Genomic DNA, 16,812 nt, shown 5'->3' on the forward strand with positions numbered 1-16,812 from the left:
AAGAGACAACATGGCTCTTAGATGTGGAAGCAGAGGAAACAAAAACGAAGTAAAAAAAAAAAAGAAAAAAAAAGAAGGGGAAGAAGTTCATTCCATTTGTCACTGTTGTTACAAGGAAGTTAACACAACTAGTAAGGCTACTGCACAATAAGAATATACGGGTGTAACAGCGAGACCCGGGAAACAGCGAGGTTCCAGAAACAAATGATTTAAGGTTCCCTGAATGCGGGACTGAAGTAGAAATACCATAAATAAGAAAATTTTGGAGCCTGCAGCGTTATGGGACCACTTCCCACACGCAAAAAAAAAACTGACGCAACGCAACCAGTCATTTCCAAAGGGGTTTGTAATGGACCACGAAACGTTCCAGTGGCTTTAGAGTCGCCAGGCACGCAAGGGTGCCCTTTTGCAGGGGAAAGACTAAAAGGTTTGCAGCGGCACCGGGTGGGAATCGGCCCTCCTCACCCCAAGCGCCAGCCGTCAGGGCTGGCCTGCTCCGCGGGAAGCACTGCCAGGAGACAGCGGGTCGCAGTCTGACCGCGCGTGGGGACTGCCGCGGGTTTGGTATCGGACCTCCGGGCCCTCCCTTCTCTCAGCCTGGGTAAAAAGCACCTGGTGCTGAAGGGACACGTGTGGAGTGACGTTGGTTTTAGCCACGGACGTGGCTCTAGGCAAGCTGCCGACAGCAGAAGCCGCCTGAGCTCACAACCAGCCAGCACAGCGACCGGCCCCGGCGACAGGCACCGCCTCGAGCTCTGCACCCACCCGAGCGGATCTGACGAGGCAGAGACGGCCGAGGCAGGCTCTGCCGAGTCAGAAAAACGCCAGGAAACCATCACAGAGCTCGCGGTGGTGCTGGAACGTGGCTGCGGCCACCAGCCCAGAAGGGGCAGGGTCCCTCTCGTCGCTATAAGTCAGTGCAGAGCACTGGCAGAGGGGCTGAGCCGCAGCCAGCGGGGACGAGAGCTGGGCTGGGGCTCGCGCTGCTCTGCCCTGCTCCCAGAGAGCCCAGGGAAGCCTCCAGCCAAAGACGGGACAGGACACGGGCTTGGTCTCTACTGCGGTTCCTACTAAGGTAGGAAGGAAGGCGTGAAGGAATGATCCTGCCTGGCCGGTGCTCTCGCTCTGCAGCAGCCTCAAGGGCATCCCAAAGCAGCACGGCCGTTTCGTTACCAGTTACTAGAGGGAGGGAGAGCTCCTGAGACCTGAATAAAACCAATCACAAAACTAGGCGAGAATTTCTTTAGATTTTAACTAAGAATGCAACACTATTTCCAGCCAGTTTCCCATCTCGATAGTCACGTAACAAACCAAGGCAATGACGGTCTTTAGTTGACTGAACAGTTCTCAAGTTCAAACGTTGACACTTAATAGAGGGTCTCAGCGTTGCTGCTCCGAGGCCTCTTGATCTTCTCAATGTTTTTAAGGATCATGTCATGCAAAGTGACCTGCAAAAAGGGGAGAACACAACTCAGAAAAGAAGGGGGAAGGGGGGGAAGAGCCCTTTAGCATTCTGCTTTCACAACAAGCACCGATTAGAAGAGCAGCACTGCTCACCCCGGCGCTGCTCTCAGCCCCTGCTTCACACATCTACCACAAAAATCGCATCTCCGCCACCAAAAAGATCGTACACAGAGTCGAGGGGTGGTTCGTACTGCCTGCACAATTTAGGATCGCAGGTTCCCCCAGGAGTGGAAGGGATATTTTGCGCTAGACTCGCGCGAACGCTCAGCTGGAACCACCCGCGTGTCTCTGCAGGGTGGTGGCGAGGCAGCAAATGCCGAGCTCTTCTCGTCAGAGCCAAACCAGGCCGGGCGTAGTCACAGGGAAAGGGGAAAGCAGCACAAGGATCAGGAGGGCTCTCTAAATTGCCAGGCGGGAAGCCAGGGCGAGCTCTGGCTTCTCACTTACATATTGATTCCTCAGCTCTGAAATGATCAGGCGCAGACTAATGTACTCCTTCTCGTCGATCTCCGTCACCGTGCGGCGGTAGTCCTCCTGCAGGGAGCAGACGCGCGGCTCAGCGGCCTGAGGTCAGGTGCGCCTCCCGCGCGCCAAGCCAAGCTCCTGCCTTTTACAAAGGCACCCCCTCCCCCTCTCCATCCTCGTACAGCCCCCCCCCAGCTCCCACAGGACCCTCATCTCAAGGACAGGGACGAGCGGCCCAAAGAGTCCCAAAAAGCAGCGGCACGTAACACGCAGAGCTCCACCTCGCCGTCTACTTACCACGTGAGGGTACTTAGCTATTTTGGAAACCAACTTTGCTCTTGTGATATAATATCTGGTAGGAAAACGGAGAGACTCCAAGTCAGGCAAAGAGCACCGAGATTCTTTTTCTGGCCCAGCCTGCCCTAGAAAAGTCGGGGCATCTTCCCCACGTAGGCTACTTTTCCCAGGAGGACTTCCCAAAAAGCTCAACTCTTTCGTACCTAGAAATCTGGTCCAGGTAGGATGCTGCCTCACTCTCCACGGTTCGAAGCTCAGCAACTGTTTCCTCCTGCAAGGGAGGACAAAGAAGCCTTATCACGAGGCTGCAGCTGGCCTTCGGGGCTCCGAAAGCCAACCTGTCTCGGTAGTTCCACGTCAAGCTCGGATTTGGGTTTTAAAACCTAAACCAGCCCCGTGCCCGCAGCCACTGGCCGCCACCAAACGATTCGGGGGAACCCCAAAGCCGCGTTCCCGGAGCGCAGCTCCCTGCTGCTGCAGGGCTCGCAGCCAGGGGTGCCTCACCTGAATAGAAACGCCAAAGTTGTTTCCATCTTCTATCCTGGGGATGAGAAGCTGCACCCACATTTTGACCTGCAGCGGAGAGATCACGGAACAGATCAATGCCAGGATCTTCGCAGGGACCTCTCTCAAGCCTCCTAAGGCCCCGCCTTCGCCGCACAGCTCGTGATGAACCCCCTGCGGGTCCTTCACGCTCACAACACTTCTGAGTAGATCGTTTCCCACGTGGCTGGGGTGCCACGCAAGCCAGCACAAGCACGGCTTCCCACGAGAAGCTCTCCTGGCTGTGCCGACGCAGCCCCCAGCAGGCGTCTGACTGCGCGAAAGGAGGGTGAAGAAAAGGCCCCGGGGAAGGAGGCGGCGAAACAGACCTCCTCCACAAGGTGTGCTGTGGAGCCCCCTGGGGGCTCAGAAAAAGAACGTTTCCCTACACCCACCTCCCAGCCACCTCTGGAACGGGATAGGAATCGTGAATTTCCTCATTCACAGAGCCAGAGGGCTCTGCTCCTGCCGCTCCGAGCAGCTTTGCCTCGCTAGGGTCAGAAGCGCTCCGGCCCCAGCCCGCAGAGCCGCAGCCCACACCCACCGTGTTACACTTCTCGATGAGCAGCCTGATCTCCGGTTTGACTTTCTCGATGATGTCCACCAGCTGCTGGTTGCTCTTCAGCATCCCGTTGGGCATCACGAACACTTTGGTACCTACGGCGGCAGGGGAGACAAACGCCTCCCGTCAGCACCCCCCCCGCGGGAGCACGTGGAGAGGGGCGCCTCCTGCGCCGGGAGATCGCACCCGAGGCCCACCCCGAGCTTCTCGTCTCCACAAAGGCTGAGCCAGGCTAGAGGCAACCTGCGGGGAAGGGGAAATCGGGCACGGGACGGCAGCGATTACCACAAGAGAAGGAAGAGAGGAAACGCGGGGCTTAGATAAGGGCCGGAGAGCTCCGGGCTGCCAAGGCTAGGCCCGGAGGATTTTCCTGGTGCACGCCTAAGAGGCGTTTCTGCCTCGACTTAATCCAAAGCCCGGCGTCTGCCTCCGGGCGAGGAAAGCTTCTAGTACGGAGCTGCGGGGAGGCCAGCTGCCTGCCGGCAGGCCAAGCTCAAGCTAGCGCTACTTAACGCCTATCAGAGAAATCCAAACGACGCTTTTAAGAGCTGGAACCCGACTCCTCCGCAACAGGACATCCGCAGGCCGGGCCCTGGGCTGCCGGGGCAGGTCTGCGTGAGCAGCAGCTGCCGTCGGGACGGGGAAGCGGGGGCTCCTGCGATGTCACGGCCCTAAGGCGCGGCGCAGGGGGGGCAGGGAGCAACGGAGAGACGCGGGGACTCTTACCCTGAAAGGTCTCTTCGCGGTCTTCCAGCTTCCTCTTTTTCATATTCGGCTAAAACACACAAAACATTTTACTCACAAACCGGTCGTCGGCTACCAAAGCGTCGCAAAGGAAATAAGGGGAAACGTCAGCATCTCTGCCGGGCTCTTGGCTTCTGAGCACCCTCCTTTAAAAACGACGGAGGACCGGGAAGTACAGCTTCACCTCCGGCAGGCCTCCCAGGCTCCTGAGCCCGGTTCCTAAAAGCCTTCGGGAGGGCCACGGCCCGTTGTTAAACGAGAACGTCCTCACCCCACGCAGGGCGGGCCATGCAGCTTTAATTATCAGCAGCGGGGATCTCGGCCAAGAGAGAAACCTTACCCCGTCCAGGCCGTCGTGGCTGTTCGTGAGCAGAATCGGGTCAGGCACTGGGAGGTTCATGTCCGAATGGATCTGGGTGAGATCGTGAATATTCAGGATGGGCTCCTGGAAAACAAGGCAGGTTCGGCGTTTAATTACGAGCTAACAGCTCCTGGCACCCCAGGAGCAATAAAGCAACGAAAACTTGCAGATCTCTCGTTGAGCCAACCGCAAAATAAGAACGAACGAGAGAAATATCTGACAGTGGGCCCGTGGGGAGACCTCCCTCCGGCCTGAGCGGAGTGCCAGCTCCAGATTAGGATCAAGGCCATTGTCTGCACGTGCTAGAGCCCCACAGCACCGCGAAGGATAGCCCGGAGACTCTGAATGCGTAGGAAGGGCGAGCGTGCTGATCGCACAAAGAGAACCGGAGAAGGAAGCACCCCCTCTAGAGCTAACAGAGCTCCAGTGCACGCCAGCAGCCGAGCCGCCGCTCAACTTCTTTGTGACGGGGCGAAAGGCGCAAGGAAACGCACGGGAAAGGCTTTTCAGCAGGCAGCTCGGAAACGAAAAGCAAGGCAGAAGGCGACGGATGTCTTACTTTGAGGAACCCATCGAGTTCTAAGAGCTTCTTTGGGAAAAAGTTTGCCACCAGATCTTCAGCCTGAGAGGGAAAGAACAGACGGTGAGGTGAAACAATGCCGCAAAGAGACAAGAACGCCGGGGAAATCGGCTGCCCCAGGTCAGGAAACAGAAGAGAACGAGTTCTGCCGAGAGGCCTCACACAAAGCCGAAGGGGAAAGATGTCGGGAGAGCCACGGGGCTGTAAAACCTCGCTCCGGTCACTGACTACAGCCCTGAGCGCTGCTGAATTTACGGAAGGGACTCAAATCGCAGCAGAGCGCGTCAGGAAGATGCGCCTGACCACCCTCTGTTACACCCCAGGGCGGCGGCGGGGGGATACTCACCTCGCTCGTGATCCGCTCCCTGAAGGAATCGACCTGCAGAAGAAACAAAGCAGCCGTTAGGAATCGCTCCCAATAGAAAAAGGAAGAAACCGATGGCTTAACGTAAGCCGAGCGCTGTTCTGTGCGGCAGTGGAGATCACCCTCAGCCTGAACCGTGCGCCTCTCCTTGCTTTTAGGAGCAGGGGAAGCCCCTGGGCGGGATGAGAGGAAGGTACGGCTCAGAATCAGCCGGGCACTGCTCTGTGCGGCAGCAGAGAGTGCCCTCAGCCTGAACCCAGGGCTTTTCCTTGCTTTTCTGAGCAGGTAGCCCAATCTCAGCCTGCACCTTGCATCTCTCCTTGCTTTTAGGAGCAGGTAGCCCACCCTCAGCCTGAACCCCATGCATCTCCTTGCTTTCAGGAGCAGGCAGACCATTTACAGCCTGAATCTTCCATTTCTCCTTGTCTTTACAGGGCAGGTACACCGCCCTCAGCCTGAACCCTGGGCTTCTCCTTGTTTTTATGAGCTGACAGAGCTCCCTCAGCCTGCACCTTGCATCTTTCCTTGCTTTTCTGAGCAAGCAGCCCACCGTCAGCCTGAATCTTGGGCTTTTCCTTGCTTTTACAAGCAGCTAGTCCACTTAAGCCTTGCATCTTTCCTTGCTTTTCTGAGCAGGCAGCCCACCCTCAGCCTGAATCCTGGGCTTCTCCTTGCTTTTAGGAGCAGATAAACCTCTCTCAGCCTGCACCTTGCATCTTTCCTTGCTTTTCTGAGCAGGTAGCCCACCCTCAGCCTGACTCCTGGCCTTCTCCTTGCTTTTAAGAGCTGATAGCCCACCCTCGGCCTGAACCCTGCGCCTCTCCTTGCTTTTAGGCGCAGGCAAACCACCTGCAGCCCGAACCCTCCCTCCCTCCTTGCCTTCACGAGGCCGGCACGCCACCCTCCCTCCCCCTGCGCCTCACATCTCCCCTCCCCTTTTCTAAGCGGGGCCTCACCGCGGAAGCCCCACGCGGGACGAGGCGGGAGCCCAAAATCACCCAAACCCCTCCTCCGCCACCCGCACGGGCCGAACTCTGAACAACGGCCCCGGTGGGGGGGGAACCAAGGAAGGAAAAACACCCTCGGGGGGAGGCTTAACCCAAGCGGGGACCTCTCGGTGGGGCATCCACACAGGCCTCGGGCCCGCCGGTGGCCGCCAGGGCCTAGCCCCACGCGATCCGCGCCGGCCCGGGCCTCGGGGCTAGGCCCCGGCAGCCCCCGGCGGGCCCTCGAGCCGGTTGCTGGCGGCAGAGCGCACCTTGAGCTTCACCTCCGGGTCCACCTTAAGCAACGAGGCCATGGCGGCGGGGCCTGCTCCGGGTCTCGTTGCGCCGCGGGGCCGCGCGCGCGCGCTCTGCCGCCGCCGCCTCCACCGGCTACCGCAGCGCCGCCGCCGCCGCCGCCGGAAGTGAGCTCGGCGCGGCGCGGCAGCCAATGGGCGGCTCGCTCTCTGCGCACGTGATCAGGGAGGAGGGTCCTGGCGGCGCGTAGGGAGAGAGGGAAATTGGGTGGGGGTGCGGGAAGGGGGGGGAAAGGGGTTGCTATAGCCCTGCCAGGACCTGGCGGGGAGGACCTGGCGGGTTGAGGGCGGAAGTGGGGGCCGGAACTGGAAGGGGAGAAGGGCGGAAGTGGGTAGGGAGAAGGGCGGAAGTGGGTAGGAAGAAGGGCGGAAGTGGGTAGGGAGAAGGGCGGAAGTGGAGGGCGCTTCGCTTCCGGCGGCGGGAGTAATGGCGGAGGTGGGAGCGCGGCGGTGAAGGGAGCGCGGCGGCGGCAGCATGGAGGGCGGGCGGGCCGGCGGCGGCTGCACCACGCAGGTGAGCTTCGTGTGCCAGCGTTGCAGCCAGCCGCTGAAGCTCGACACGTCCTTCAAGATCCTCGACCGCCTCACCATCCAGGAGCTCACCGGTACCGGGAACGGGGCTCCGGTGGCGGCGGCGGGGGGGGGGGGAACGGGAAGGGGAACGGGGCCAGGCCTCTGACGGCTCCTCGCCCCCACAGCCCCGCTGCTTACCGCCGCTCCCGCCCGGCCTGGGGATGCGCAGGAGGAGGAGAGCGCCCTGAGCGAGGTACGGGGAGGGGGGGACCGGGAGGACCGGGATGGGGGGGGACAGCCACCGGGCCCCGGTAACGGTGGCGCTTCCCCCCCCCCTCCCCGGCAGGAAGGCTTCGCGGAGAGCCGCCAGGATGGCGTGTCCCGGAGGTTCATCCCGCCCGCCAGGTACGGCTGGGGTTGCCGGTGGGGAGCCCCCAACCGGGCACCGGGGCTGCGAGGGGGAGAGCGGGGGAGGAGCGGCGGGCACCGCCCCTCACGGGGAGCCCCCGCGGCTGCCCCCGTTTCCCCCAGTTTTGGCCCCCCCGTTGCATTTAGAGCACCGTTTATCGGTCGCGCGCTTTGGCTGAGCACCGAAACGCTGCCCCCCTTCCCCGAAACAAACTGGGGGCATTCCCCCCCGAGTCTTGACCGACTCCCGCGTCCCAGTCGCACCCGGCTCCCCCAAACCCCACCCCCCTTCCCCCCCGGGCTCACTTCCCGGTGAAATCCTTCCCCAGAATGATGTCGACGGAAAGCGCCAACAGCTTCACCCTCATCGGGGAGGCGTCGGACGGGGGCACAATGGAAAACCTCAGCAGGAGGCTGAAGGCAAGTCGGGCGAGGGGGCGAGCTCGGGTCCCCGCCAGAACTCGGGTCCTCGCGAACGCCGCTCTCTGCTCCGCGTGGTGAAATTCCTCACGTGGCAGCCTTGGAGATGTTTTTCTCAGTGAATAGTTAAAAAAAACTAGTTTTAAATCAAGGTTTGGCTTGCAGAGACGCTTCTGAGAAGGGAAGAGGTGCACGCCCGGCTGTCAGGGGGCAGCCAGCAACCGCCTGGAGCTCGCTGGGGGTGGGGATTTCTCTGCAGGTCACCGGCGACCTCTTCGACATCATGTCGGGGCAGACGGACGTGGATCACCCCCTGTGCGAGGAGTGCACGGACACGCTGCTGGACCAGCTGGACACGCAGCTCAACATCACCGAGAACGAGTGCCAGAACTACAAGTGAGCCCGCTGCCCGTGGGATCGCGCCCGGGGACCTGGGGACTGCGGGCGGGTGCGCGGGCGCCGAGCCGGTTCTTTCGGAGAGCGAGGGCGTGAAGGCGGGCGCGGGCTTCGGTTCCGCGGTCGGAAACGGGAGCTCCGGGCCTCGGGGCTCGGTTTTGTTCCTGAGCGAGGCGGAGCGGTTATCTCGGGGGTCTGCAGCCCGTCAGCGATGGCCGCCGCCCGCCCGAGGGGGTGGTTTGGCGGCGCTGCGTGGTCCGAGCGCTCCACAGAGCTACTGGCGGGTGGTAAGAGGTCGTCGCTCACCGCCTCGCTCCCCTTCGCTGTTACGCCTGCGCTCCTGGCTAACAAACTACATATTTAACGAGGCGCCGAACTAAAAAATTTAACGAGGGTTAACCCTCGGTAGAGGCAGGGCGGTTTCTGTCCGGGCGCACAGGGCCGGGGGCGTTCCAGCGATGCTGCGACTGCCCCCCAGGAGGTGCCTGGAGATCCTGGAGCAAATGAACGAGGACGATAAGGAGAAGCTGCAAACGGAGCTGAAGGAGCTCGCGCTGGAGGAGGAGCAGCTGATTCAGGAGCTGGAGGACGTGGAGAAGAACCGCAAGATCGTGGCCGAGGACTTTGAGAGGGTCAGGGCGGAGGCGGAGCGGCTGGAGCGGGAGGAAGCTCAGTGAGTGAACTACGCAGGGGGGAGATTCGGGTAGCAGATGGGCGAGATTAGAAAGGGGAGGGAGCTGGAGTTAATGCCCCAAACCAAGCGGCTTACGCTTTGCCAAACTGAAGTCTTCTCGAAAAAAAAAGAAAAAAAAAAAACCAACAACACTAGTACATCACGCGAGCAGCCGTTTCTCTTCCTGGAAGAGCCTCATGCCCAGCGGCTCTCGGTTTCCTTCGAAGGTACCAGAAGGAATACTGCGAGTTCAAGAGGCAGCAGCTGGAGCTGGACGACGAGCTGAAAAGCGTGGACAACCAGATGCGGTACGCCCAGATACAGCTGGACAAGCTGAAGAAAACCAACGTGTTCAACGCGACCTTCCACATCTGGTAGGGCGGGTGGGAGCGGTGCTTCGGCTCTGCGGCGTAGGGCCGATAAAATACCACTGATTTGGGTAGAGAAGGAGCCTGCGGGTGCCCCACGACGCGGGAAGGGGTCGCAGCCGGTGCTGGTGGCAGCCGGGAGGCGCGGCGCAGATAACTCGGGGCGCGCCGTGAAATGGCGGCTAGTTGGCACCTCGCGCCAGCGGCTCTCCGTTGGGCTTCGCAGAGCGCGCGGGCTCGGTTGGGGTTTTTTTTTTTTTTCTTTTCCCAAACGCGTTCCTTCACGGAAAGCGGAACGATTTGGCGCTTCTACGCGCTTTCCAGGCAGGGCTCCCGAACCCCCCATCGCGCGCGGTTAGCGGGGCGCCTTCCCAGGCGGCCCCCGTTTGGTTGGCGTGCTGCCGGCTGCCCCCGCCCCTGGCGCCTATTTATAATTCCTCTTATCGCAGGCACAGCGGGCAGTTCGGCACGATAAATAACTTCAGGCTTGGCCGCCTCCCCAGCGTTCCCGTGGAATGGAATGAGATCAACGCGGCCTGGGGGCAGACCGTGCTGTTGCTGCACGCCCTCGCTAACAAAATGGGGCTGAAGTTTCAAAGGTACCCGCGATAAAACCCGCGTTTCCCCTCCAACCTGGAGAGAGGAGCGTAGGCTCACCTGCCCCTGCCCCGTCTCCTTTCAGATACCGTCTGGTGCCGTACGGCAACCACTCCTACTTGGAGTCCCTCACGGACAAATCGAAGGTAAGATCCTACACGAGCTGGAGGAAAAAAATGACCTCGCGCACCTCAGATCCCTGCTGAAAGGCGCAGAAGACCGAGACTCCGCTCCTGAGAGCGCGCCTCGGTGCGTTTAGGTACGGGGGAGCTAGCTGCCCTGGTTTCTCCTGCAGGATCTCCCTCCATGTCCACTCACACTGCCAGCCAGGAGCTCTCAAATTACACAGAGCGACTGGCCAGAGGAAATTAAACACGATTTGGGAAGGCCGTTGGCGATCAGGAAGCCCGGTTTTCTCCTGCTGACCACCAGCACTCACGCAGCAGGCGCTTGGCACAAAGCGAGCAACGCCTATCACACGCCACAAAGCGTTTTAAGCGCCCCGTGACAAATCGAAGTCCTGTACAGGCTAAATATCTGCAGCGACAGCATCTGGAGGGGAACGCTTGGGGTGCCTGAAGCTAATCTCTTTTTCCAGGAGCTCCCCTTGTACTGTTCTGGAGGCCTGAGGTTCTTCTGGGACAACAAATTCGATCACGCTATGGTGGCTTTCTTGGACTGCGTGCAGCAGTTTAAGGAGGAAGTGGAAAAGGGCGAAACTCGGTTTTGTTTGCCTTACAGGTGAGCGCTGCTCTGTTCCGCGTCAAAGTAACGCTTTACCCGCTGTCCTGCCCGGGCCTGCTCCACAGCCCTGCTTGCCGTTTCTGTCCCGGCTTTCAGAGACCAGCGGGTGCTCTGCAGCGTGCAGGGTTACCACGCTTGCTCTTATTTAGCCGGGATTTAAAGCTAGTTCCTCGGGCGAAAGTCTGAGGCTTGCTAAATAGCTTTTAAAAACAAAGCGTTCTTACGTAGAGGTTTCTGAGTATCAGATTTAGAGTTTGGTGCTTAGCATCCCCTTGAAATTAAATGAAATATAATGAAATTAAATGCTTGCTAGACTAATAACCGTTGTGTGTGACGCAGGATGGACGTGGAGAAAGGCAAGATTGAAGACACAGGCGGCAGCGGCGGCTCCTACTCTATTAAAACGCAGTTTAACTCTGAGGAGCAATGGACAAAAGCACTCAAGTTCATGTTAACTAATCTGAAGTGGGGGCTTGCCTGGGTCTCGTCCCAGTTCTACAACAAGTAACCACGTCAAGAAGTTGCCCTGGCAGCTGGGGCGTCTGCATTTTGTTGGAGAAACTCGAATCAAGATGTCTCGTAACGTTAACCCGTACGAAACGTTTACAATACCAAAAATCCACAAGACACTTTATTTAAAACACCGTTCCGACGAGTAGTATGTAGAAAAGCAATACGTGAAGTTCTATCGCTGAGCTGAACTGAACTTAAAAAAAAAAAAAACAATAATCAGCTGTTAAATAGATGCTAAAGTGGAGTTTGGGGGTTCCAGAGATGTGGGTAAGTTATTGTCGGAGTTCCAACTGCCAGCGCCGTCGGTGGGGCTCTGTGACAGCGTAACGGAACGTGGGGGTTAGAAAAGGAAAGTTTCTAACACGGGGAATAACGTGGAAAAACTCCGAAGGTCTGTTCGGTCACTGCAGCTTGAAATAAAGTATTTTTTAAGTCGTATCAGCACTTTTTTTTTTTTTTTCCCACTGGCCTTTCCGGGGGTCTGACAGCGGTGGCTGTGCTAGCAGCTGTTTGCGACGCTTCCTGGAGCCTGTTCCCGCACAGGGGCGCACCGAGCAACGTCACAACAAAACGCGATTCTACCCGGAGTGCTTTCAGCTGGAACCTCAGCACCCCCCAGTGCTCAGGCAGCCCCTGCTGCCAGGACAAAACGGGGGGGGGGAATTTTGTTCTTGCCACGACACTAGCCGGCTCGACTGAGGTAAGAGCAACCAGGCTTCGGAGCACCGGCAAAGAGGACCATTAAGAAGCGGCCTGGCTGCAGCAGGCGGGCAGAAATAATTAGGTTTTAAAACGGCACCAAACGCAAACGACAGCCCTGTTTGTGAGGGCTGGGCTGGGGCTTCCCAGCAGAATAACGCTCACGTTGATGCCTTCCCAAAACAACGCTCTTATAATAAGTTTTCTGCTTCTTCGAGGAAAACACGCTCACAACTGAAACAACGTAGCTCTTCCAACAAAGCTTTTGGCCTTGGAAAACACAAGCGCTGCTTTGCTCCTGTTACCTTCACAGCGCTAGAGCAGAGCCGAAAATAACGAGCTCCTCTAATTAAAACAGCACCCGGTAAGTCACAGAACACGCCGCGCTCGGGATCAAAAGAACAACCCTACTGTTTGGGGCGCCCCGCGCAGTGCCGCGGACGACGGGCTGTTCGCGGCGTGACAGCCCGCTGCACTGACCGGCGGATCCAGGTGAGAATTGCGTCCAAGAGGCAGAATTCCGTTTTCTGGAACTTTACTTCCTCCGCTGCTGCTTTGGAGTGCTGCTGCCGACGACGTGTTTCAGTACGGCGTGTGAGAATTCTGAGATGCTTTGTGAAGTAATGCCCGTGACGCAGTTCAAATGCTCCACAACCTTAAAAAAAAAAAAAAAAAAAAAAATACTCATTTACAGTGCTTAAAGGACGTTACATTTACAGAGCTACTTCTTAACACCCCCCAAATCTAACAAGAATAGCAGGGCCCCACAAACCCCAAGACTAGTGTCGTTGCCAAAAGCTGAAACCTCTCAGTATGTCAGAACGAGAGGATTTATTTTTTTTTAATGAGTTGCTTCTACCAAAGAAGTAAACTGGAAAAAAAAAAGCTACTGTAGGTAGCTTGCTGTATTTAATAGGCTGCTTGTTACAGTATTCAGTGGCAGCTTGGGGAGAAAGCTGTCTCGTGGGATCGCTCCTCCCGTTGTCAATGAAGCTGCGTCCCTCTGGGTTTGTTCTAGCCGTGAAGAAGCTAAAACACAACCAGGGCAAGCTGGCGGCAGTGCGAGCGCACGCCCCTCTGCTGAATTGCCATGCCATAACCCTTTCACAAAGGCGTGCACGCTTCCAGCCAATAAACTGAAAGGGGTCACCTCCTTCGTGTCGCTCCCAGGAGCCTGCCGGTCTCCTGGCTGTGCTAAAACACATAAACAAGCTTCCTTTTTGTTTTTTTTCCCCCTCCACGTAGAGCTAATTTGTTTAGAAACGACTGTACCTGCTTCCAGTGCTCGGGGTTTAGCACGAAAACGCTTGTGCTGATGATTCCAACTGCCAAGAGCATGAAATCTTCCTTTACTGCCAAAAACTTGGCTCTGCGCAAGTAAAAGCGTCTCCTGGTATAAAACGATGCTGGGTCTGTAGCTCCAAACCACCCACCCACTTCTGTAATCCCTGCACAGCCTCCGGCCGTGTTAGCTCATAGCCTTCCAGCCCAAATAAAACCGATACTATTAGCGTTCACCAGCAGCCCTAAAGCTGGATTTTTCAGTTGAAGTTAAACACTTTCCTAGCTTGCCCCTCAAGCAAACGTGAAGCACGCTGCTCTGAACTGGTACGCAAAGATCCATCAACAATGCTGACAGCCCAACACGTTACAAAATTTGAAAACAGGTGCCCCAGAAGTGGAATAACGAGGACCAGGGTACCATTTCTTAGCCTTTTTCTCAGGTTTCAATTTCAAATACTTATTTTAAATGCAAGCCGCTTACATCTGCAGTTCACTTGGTGTCGAATTTTCGATGGCAGTCTTCAGTAACGTGTCGTAGATGGCCTCTCTTTTAAGATACAAGAAGTCCAGTAGTTGCACGCACATCTGATGCAATGGTTTTGCAGGAAGTAAGCAGCCGTTATGTCCTGGCGTAGAGATCACACGTAATTAGCCATGCATTTGGGGTCATTAAACTGAATGGGGAAGAGGCACTAGTTACTCTAAGCGAGGGATGAAGATTTCTGGTGAGAACTGCCCTTTGTTTCCGAACGCCTTCTCAATCTCAGCCTAATTTCACTCATTCTGAGATTCAGGTTGTCAGAGCTGGCCAAAAAAAATGGTTAGGTCTCTATTACTCTTAATAAAATCTTTACCATTCTCTCCTAATAACACTCTTACCTAAAACCTCTAGAAGCAATTCGATGTAAGCCAGAGGAGTTGACACATTGATCTGGAACTGCAGAGTTTCTAAAACAGCAAGCTCCGACTCAAGCAGCTCCTGCTTAGTGTACGAGTATTTTAAGGATTGCAGGAATTTTAAAGCTGTGTCGCTGGTAACTATCTGAAGAGGAAAAAAAAAACACAACACAAGTTATTTTCTATTTCAAGAAAGGCAAGAGGACACCTGTTAAAATATTTTCTTCTTGCTTTACTCCTCCCGTTAAATTTACTCGTGACCCACTGCAGTTGAGAGACTGCACGCTAACCCAGCTGTCTCCCATGCCTTTTAAGCTGGCATGAGAAATCCAGCTGAGAACTTCTTTCCCTTAGGCTCCTGGTAACCCCGCAAACCTTCCCCAGCCAGGGGTGAGCCCTTTGCAGCTGTACGCTTTCCAATACCCACAGGCTGGGATTTTTAGCGATCTGTACTGGGAACATTTCCCGACAAACTTTTACATGAGGAAGGACAATTAACCTGCCCTAAATGCAAGTAATTTAGGGCCTCATTTTGCTATCCTTTGCATTTCATTATCACTACTGATTTTCAGGAAAAAAATGTATTCTTTACAGAGGTTAGATAATTTATTACAGTACTGAAGATGCTACTGGCAAAAGTTTAGATAGCTTACGTTATAGTGCAAGGAAAGTTTGCTTGCAAGCTGAATGCACGACACCAGTCGCAGGACAAACGTGGCATATAGCTGTTCTTTCAGAGAGCTCCGACTGCTGCCGCCTTTGGTACTTTCCACGTTCTCACTGGGGGACTTACAGATTTGCTCTACTTGCTTGATCATAAACCTATGAAAAACACTTTGCTGCTAAGAAAAAAGAAGGAAAGCAATTCTGCAGATACACAGGAAATAAGTATAGCTATTGACTCGAGCGAAGTAAAAAGACAAAGCTCTAGACACATAAGACAATTGTTCTACATTGTTTGAATGACTGACCAAGAGCAGGGCTGGTATAGCCACATTGGAGATGAGAAGCGTGCTTCGTTATCGAGGTGTTTATTACCTTTCAAGTAACTCTACTGCTTGATACCTTGCTGAATGGTCCAAGTGCCACTTCTCAGCCAAAAGGAATACAAATTCTGAAGAAAAAACAAAACGCAATGAACGAGCGTCACCGGATTCAGCCAGGAGCAGCTCATGGCACAGCAGGCAGCTGCTTCAGCCGGGAGGGGCCTCACCCACGGTGCGGCTCTCCTTGCAGCAGCCGGCCTGGCCGGGCAGCTCGCTGAGGTACCGCTCGTTTTCCGTGGCCAAGTGGATCAGCGAGGCCTCCATCACCTCGGGGGCCACCTCGCCGAAGAGGGGCTCCGAGCTGTAAAACCTGGACACCGCCTGCGCCCGGGACCCCATTCTGGCCATTCACCCCCGAAACCTTCCTTTGGGAATTCCGAAAATTAATGAATTGGGTAATTCCCAGCGTTAATTACTTCGGTCACTCTAGGCAGTAATTATGTGGAAAATTCCCTTCATTATGGACAGCGGCAGACACCCGAGGGGGGGGGGTGGCGAGGCCACCGGCCACAAGGGTCCGCCTGGGGGCAGGGAGACTTCACCCGCAGCCTCCGAGGGGCGATGGGGACGGAGGCAGAAGCCCCGGGGGAGACCGGGGGAAGCCGTGGGACCAGGCCCGTGGGTCCCGGGGTCGGCGGCGACGCCTCCGAGGCCCTCAGGACCCCACCTCAGCGCCCGCCCACCTCAGCGCCCGCCCAGCCCAGCCCCTGCCAATCACCGCCGCCCCCGCCAATCACCTTGCGCCTCTCCCTCCTTCACCCAGCCGCGTGCCGCGCCGCAGCCAATCACTCGACGCCTCCTCTCAGAGAGCCGCCGGCCTGGTCCCTCCCCTCCCTTCCGATTGGCTCCCGCCCCCCCCCGCGGCGGCGGCGGCGGCGGCGGCGGCTGTGGCGGAAGTGGCGGCGGGGCAAGATGGCGGCGCCCGGGGAAGCGGGCGGGGAGGCGGCGGTGGCGCAGCGCATCGACCCGGCGCGGGAGCCGGGGCTGAGCCCGGAGCAGCGCCGCTTCATGGCGCAGGTGGAGCTCGCCCAGCGCCAGCGAGCCCTGCAGAGGCGGCTCCGAGGCCGCAACGTGCTGCTGGCGCTGGGCATCGGCGCCGTGACGGCGGGGATCTGTATCCTGCGGGCCCGGAGGGGACCGGGGGGGTCCTGAGGGGGGGCTCCCGGTGCGCTCCCGGTGTGCTCCTTAACGCCCACCCCCCCTGCAGACGGCTACACCTTCTACTCGGTGTCGCAGGAGCGCTTCCTGGACGAGCTGGAGCTGGAGGCGGAGGCGGCGCGGGCCCGGGCCGCGGAGCGGGAGCGGAGCGCGGCCACCTGAGGGCGGCCCGGCCCCGGAGCACGGCGTGAGGCGGCGGGGGGGGGAGCGGCCCCGGGCCGGGCACGGAGCACACGGGTGGGCCCACCTCGGCCTACGGGGGCCCCGGGGGTTCCCCTGCGGGCAGGGCGCTGCCCCCGCCGGGACCGGGACCGGGACCGGGCTGGGGGCGCGCTCCGGGCCGGGCGGGGGCCGCGCCGGCCGGCCCTTAACGCAATAAACGCCTCGTGACTGGAGCCTGCCTCGGTGCCTGCCGT

General features: G+C 57.7%; 4 protein-coding genes across 7 annotated transcripts; 2 read left to right on the top strand and 2 right to left on the bottom strand.

The window, feature by feature from the left end:
* Positions 1 to 1,228: 1,228 nt before the first annotated feature.
* Positions 1,229 to 6,798, bottom strand: PSME3 (proteasome activator subunit 3). Its single transcript, XM_048051863.2, has 11 exons — positions 6,639 to 6,798; positions 5,363 to 5,395; positions 4,996 to 5,058; positions 4,416 to 4,520; positions 4,058 to 4,106; positions 3,314 to 3,426; positions 2,731 to 2,799; positions 2,430 to 2,497; positions 2,227 to 2,281; positions 1,912 to 1,998; positions 1,229 to 1,448 (listed from the first exon to the last, which is right to left on the bottom strand). Exons 1-11 carry the CDS (start codon positions 6,678 to 6,680, stop codon positions 1,368 to 1,370), a joined length of 765 nt encoding a protein of 254 aa, XP_047907820.1. The 5' UTR covers positions 6,681 to 6,798; the 3' UTR covers positions 1,229 to 1,367.
* A 273-nt stretch (positions 6,799 to 7,071) lies between these two features.
* BECN1 (beclin 1) lies at positions 7,072 to 11,750 on the top strand. Of its 3 annotated transcripts, XM_048051864.2 has the most exons (11): positions 7,074 to 7,285; positions 7,379 to 7,446; positions 7,540 to 7,598; positions 7,931 to 8,021; positions 8,281 to 8,417; positions 8,896 to 9,090; positions 9,318 to 9,464; positions 9,908 to 10,057; positions 10,141 to 10,201; positions 10,654 to 10,796; positions 11,139 to 11,750. In XM_048051864.2, exons 1-11 carry the CDS (start codon positions 7,156 to 7,158, stop codon positions 11,305 to 11,307), a joined length of 1,350 nt encoding a protein of 449 aa, XP_047907821.1. In that variant the 5' UTR covers positions 7,074 to 7,155; the 3' UTR covers positions 11,308 to 11,750. The 3 variants fall into 3 exon arrangements, with proteins under 3 accessions (XP_047907822.2, XP_066837910.1, XP_047907821.1); XM_048051865.2 differs by lacking the exons at positions 10,654 to 10,796; positions 11,139 to 11,750 and adding an exon at positions 10,351 to 10,630 and having other exon boundaries at positions 7,072 to 7,285; XM_066981809.1 differs by having other exon boundaries at positions 7,073 to 7,285; positions 7,379 to 7,598.
* A 660-nt stretch (positions 11,751 to 12,410) lies between these two features.
* On the bottom strand, positions 12,411 to 15,593 carry CNTD1 (cyclin N-terminal domain containing 1). 2 transcript variants are annotated; one of them, XM_013199793.3, is made up of 7 exons: positions 15,406 to 15,593; positions 15,231 to 15,306; positions 14,846 to 15,014; positions 14,175 to 14,337; positions 13,777 to 13,921; positions 13,284 to 13,380; positions 12,411 to 12,666 (listed from the first exon to the last, which is right to left on the bottom strand). In XM_013199793.3, the coding sequence occupies exons 1-7, from the start codon at positions 15,584 to 15,586 to the stop codon at positions 12,547 to 12,549; spliced, it is 951 nt and encodes a 316-aa protein (XP_013055247.2). In that variant the 5' UTR covers positions 15,587 to 15,593; the 3' UTR covers positions 12,411 to 12,546. The 2 variants fall into 2 exon arrangements, with proteins under 2 accessions (XP_013055247.2, XP_066837923.1); XM_066981822.1 differs by having other exon boundaries at positions 13,284 to 13,401.
* A 518-nt stretch (positions 15,594 to 16,111) lies between these two features.
* On the top strand, positions 16,112 to 16,791 carry COA3 (cytochrome c oxidase assembly factor 3). Its single transcript, XM_048051866.2, has 2 exons — positions 16,112 to 16,352; positions 16,446 to 16,791. The coding sequence occupies exons 1-2, from the start codon at positions 16,151 to 16,153 to the stop codon at positions 16,556 to 16,558; spliced, it is 315 nt and encodes a 104-aa protein (XP_047907823.1). The 5' UTR covers positions 16,112 to 16,150; the 3' UTR covers positions 16,559 to 16,791.
* The last annotated feature ends 21 nt before the right edge of the window (positions 16,792 to 16,812 follow it).

The sequence above is a fragment of the Anser cygnoides genome, chromosome 22, assembly GCF_040182565.1.
Source record: "Anser cygnoides isolate HZ-2024a breed goose chromosome 22, Taihu_goose_T2T_genome, whole genome shotgun sequence".
In the NCBI taxonomy this organism is placed as follows: Eukaryota; Metazoa; Chordata; class Aves; order Anseriformes; family Anatidae; genus Anser; species Anser cygnoides.

Coding starts and splice junctions, on each gene's coding strand:
- PSME3 (XM_048051863.2), bottom strand. CDS start 6,680: ATGGCCTCGTTGCTTAAGGTGGACCCGGAGGTGAAGCTCAAG. Junction 3,427..4,057: donor CCGCGAAGAGACCTTTCAGG/GTAAGAGTCCCC, acceptor CTGCCGCCGTAG/GTACCAAAGTGTTCGTGATG. Junction 2,498..2,730: donor ACTTTGGCGTTTCTATTCAG/GTGAGGCACCCC, acceptor CCTCCCTTGCAG/GAGGAAACAGTTGCTGAGCT.
- BECN1 (XM_066981809.1), top strand. CDS start 7,156: ATGGAGGGCGGGCGGGCCGGCGGCGGCTGCACCACGCAGGTGAGCTTC. Junction 8,022..8,280: donor ACCTCAGCAGGAGGCTGAAG/GCAAGTCGGGCG, acceptor ATTTCTCTGCAG/GTCACCGGCGACCTCTTCGA. Junction 8,418..8,895: donor AACGAGTGCCAGAACTACAA/GTGAGCCCGCTG, acceptor ACTGCCCCCCAG/GAGGTGCCTGGAGATCCTGG.
- CNTD1 (XM_066981822.1), bottom strand. CDS start 15,586: ATGGCCAGAATGGGGTCCCGGGCGCAGGCGGTGTCCAGGTTTTACAGC. Junction 14,338..14,845: donor AACTTTCCTTGCACTATAAC/GTAAGCTATCTA, acceptor TTTCCTCTTCAG/ATAGTTACCAGCGACACAGC. Junction 13,922..14,174: donor ATTGCTTCTAGAGGTTTTAG/GTAAGAGTGTTA, acceptor TCTCTACGCCAG/GACATAACGGCTGCTTACTT.
- COA3 (XM_048051866.2), top strand. CDS start 16,151: ATGGCGGCGCCCGGGGAAGCGGGCGGGGAGGCGGCGGTGGCGCAGCGC. Junction 16,353..16,445: donor CGCCGTGACGGCGGGGATCT/GTATCCTGCGGG, acceptor CCCCCCCTGCAG/ACGGCTACACCTTCTACTCG.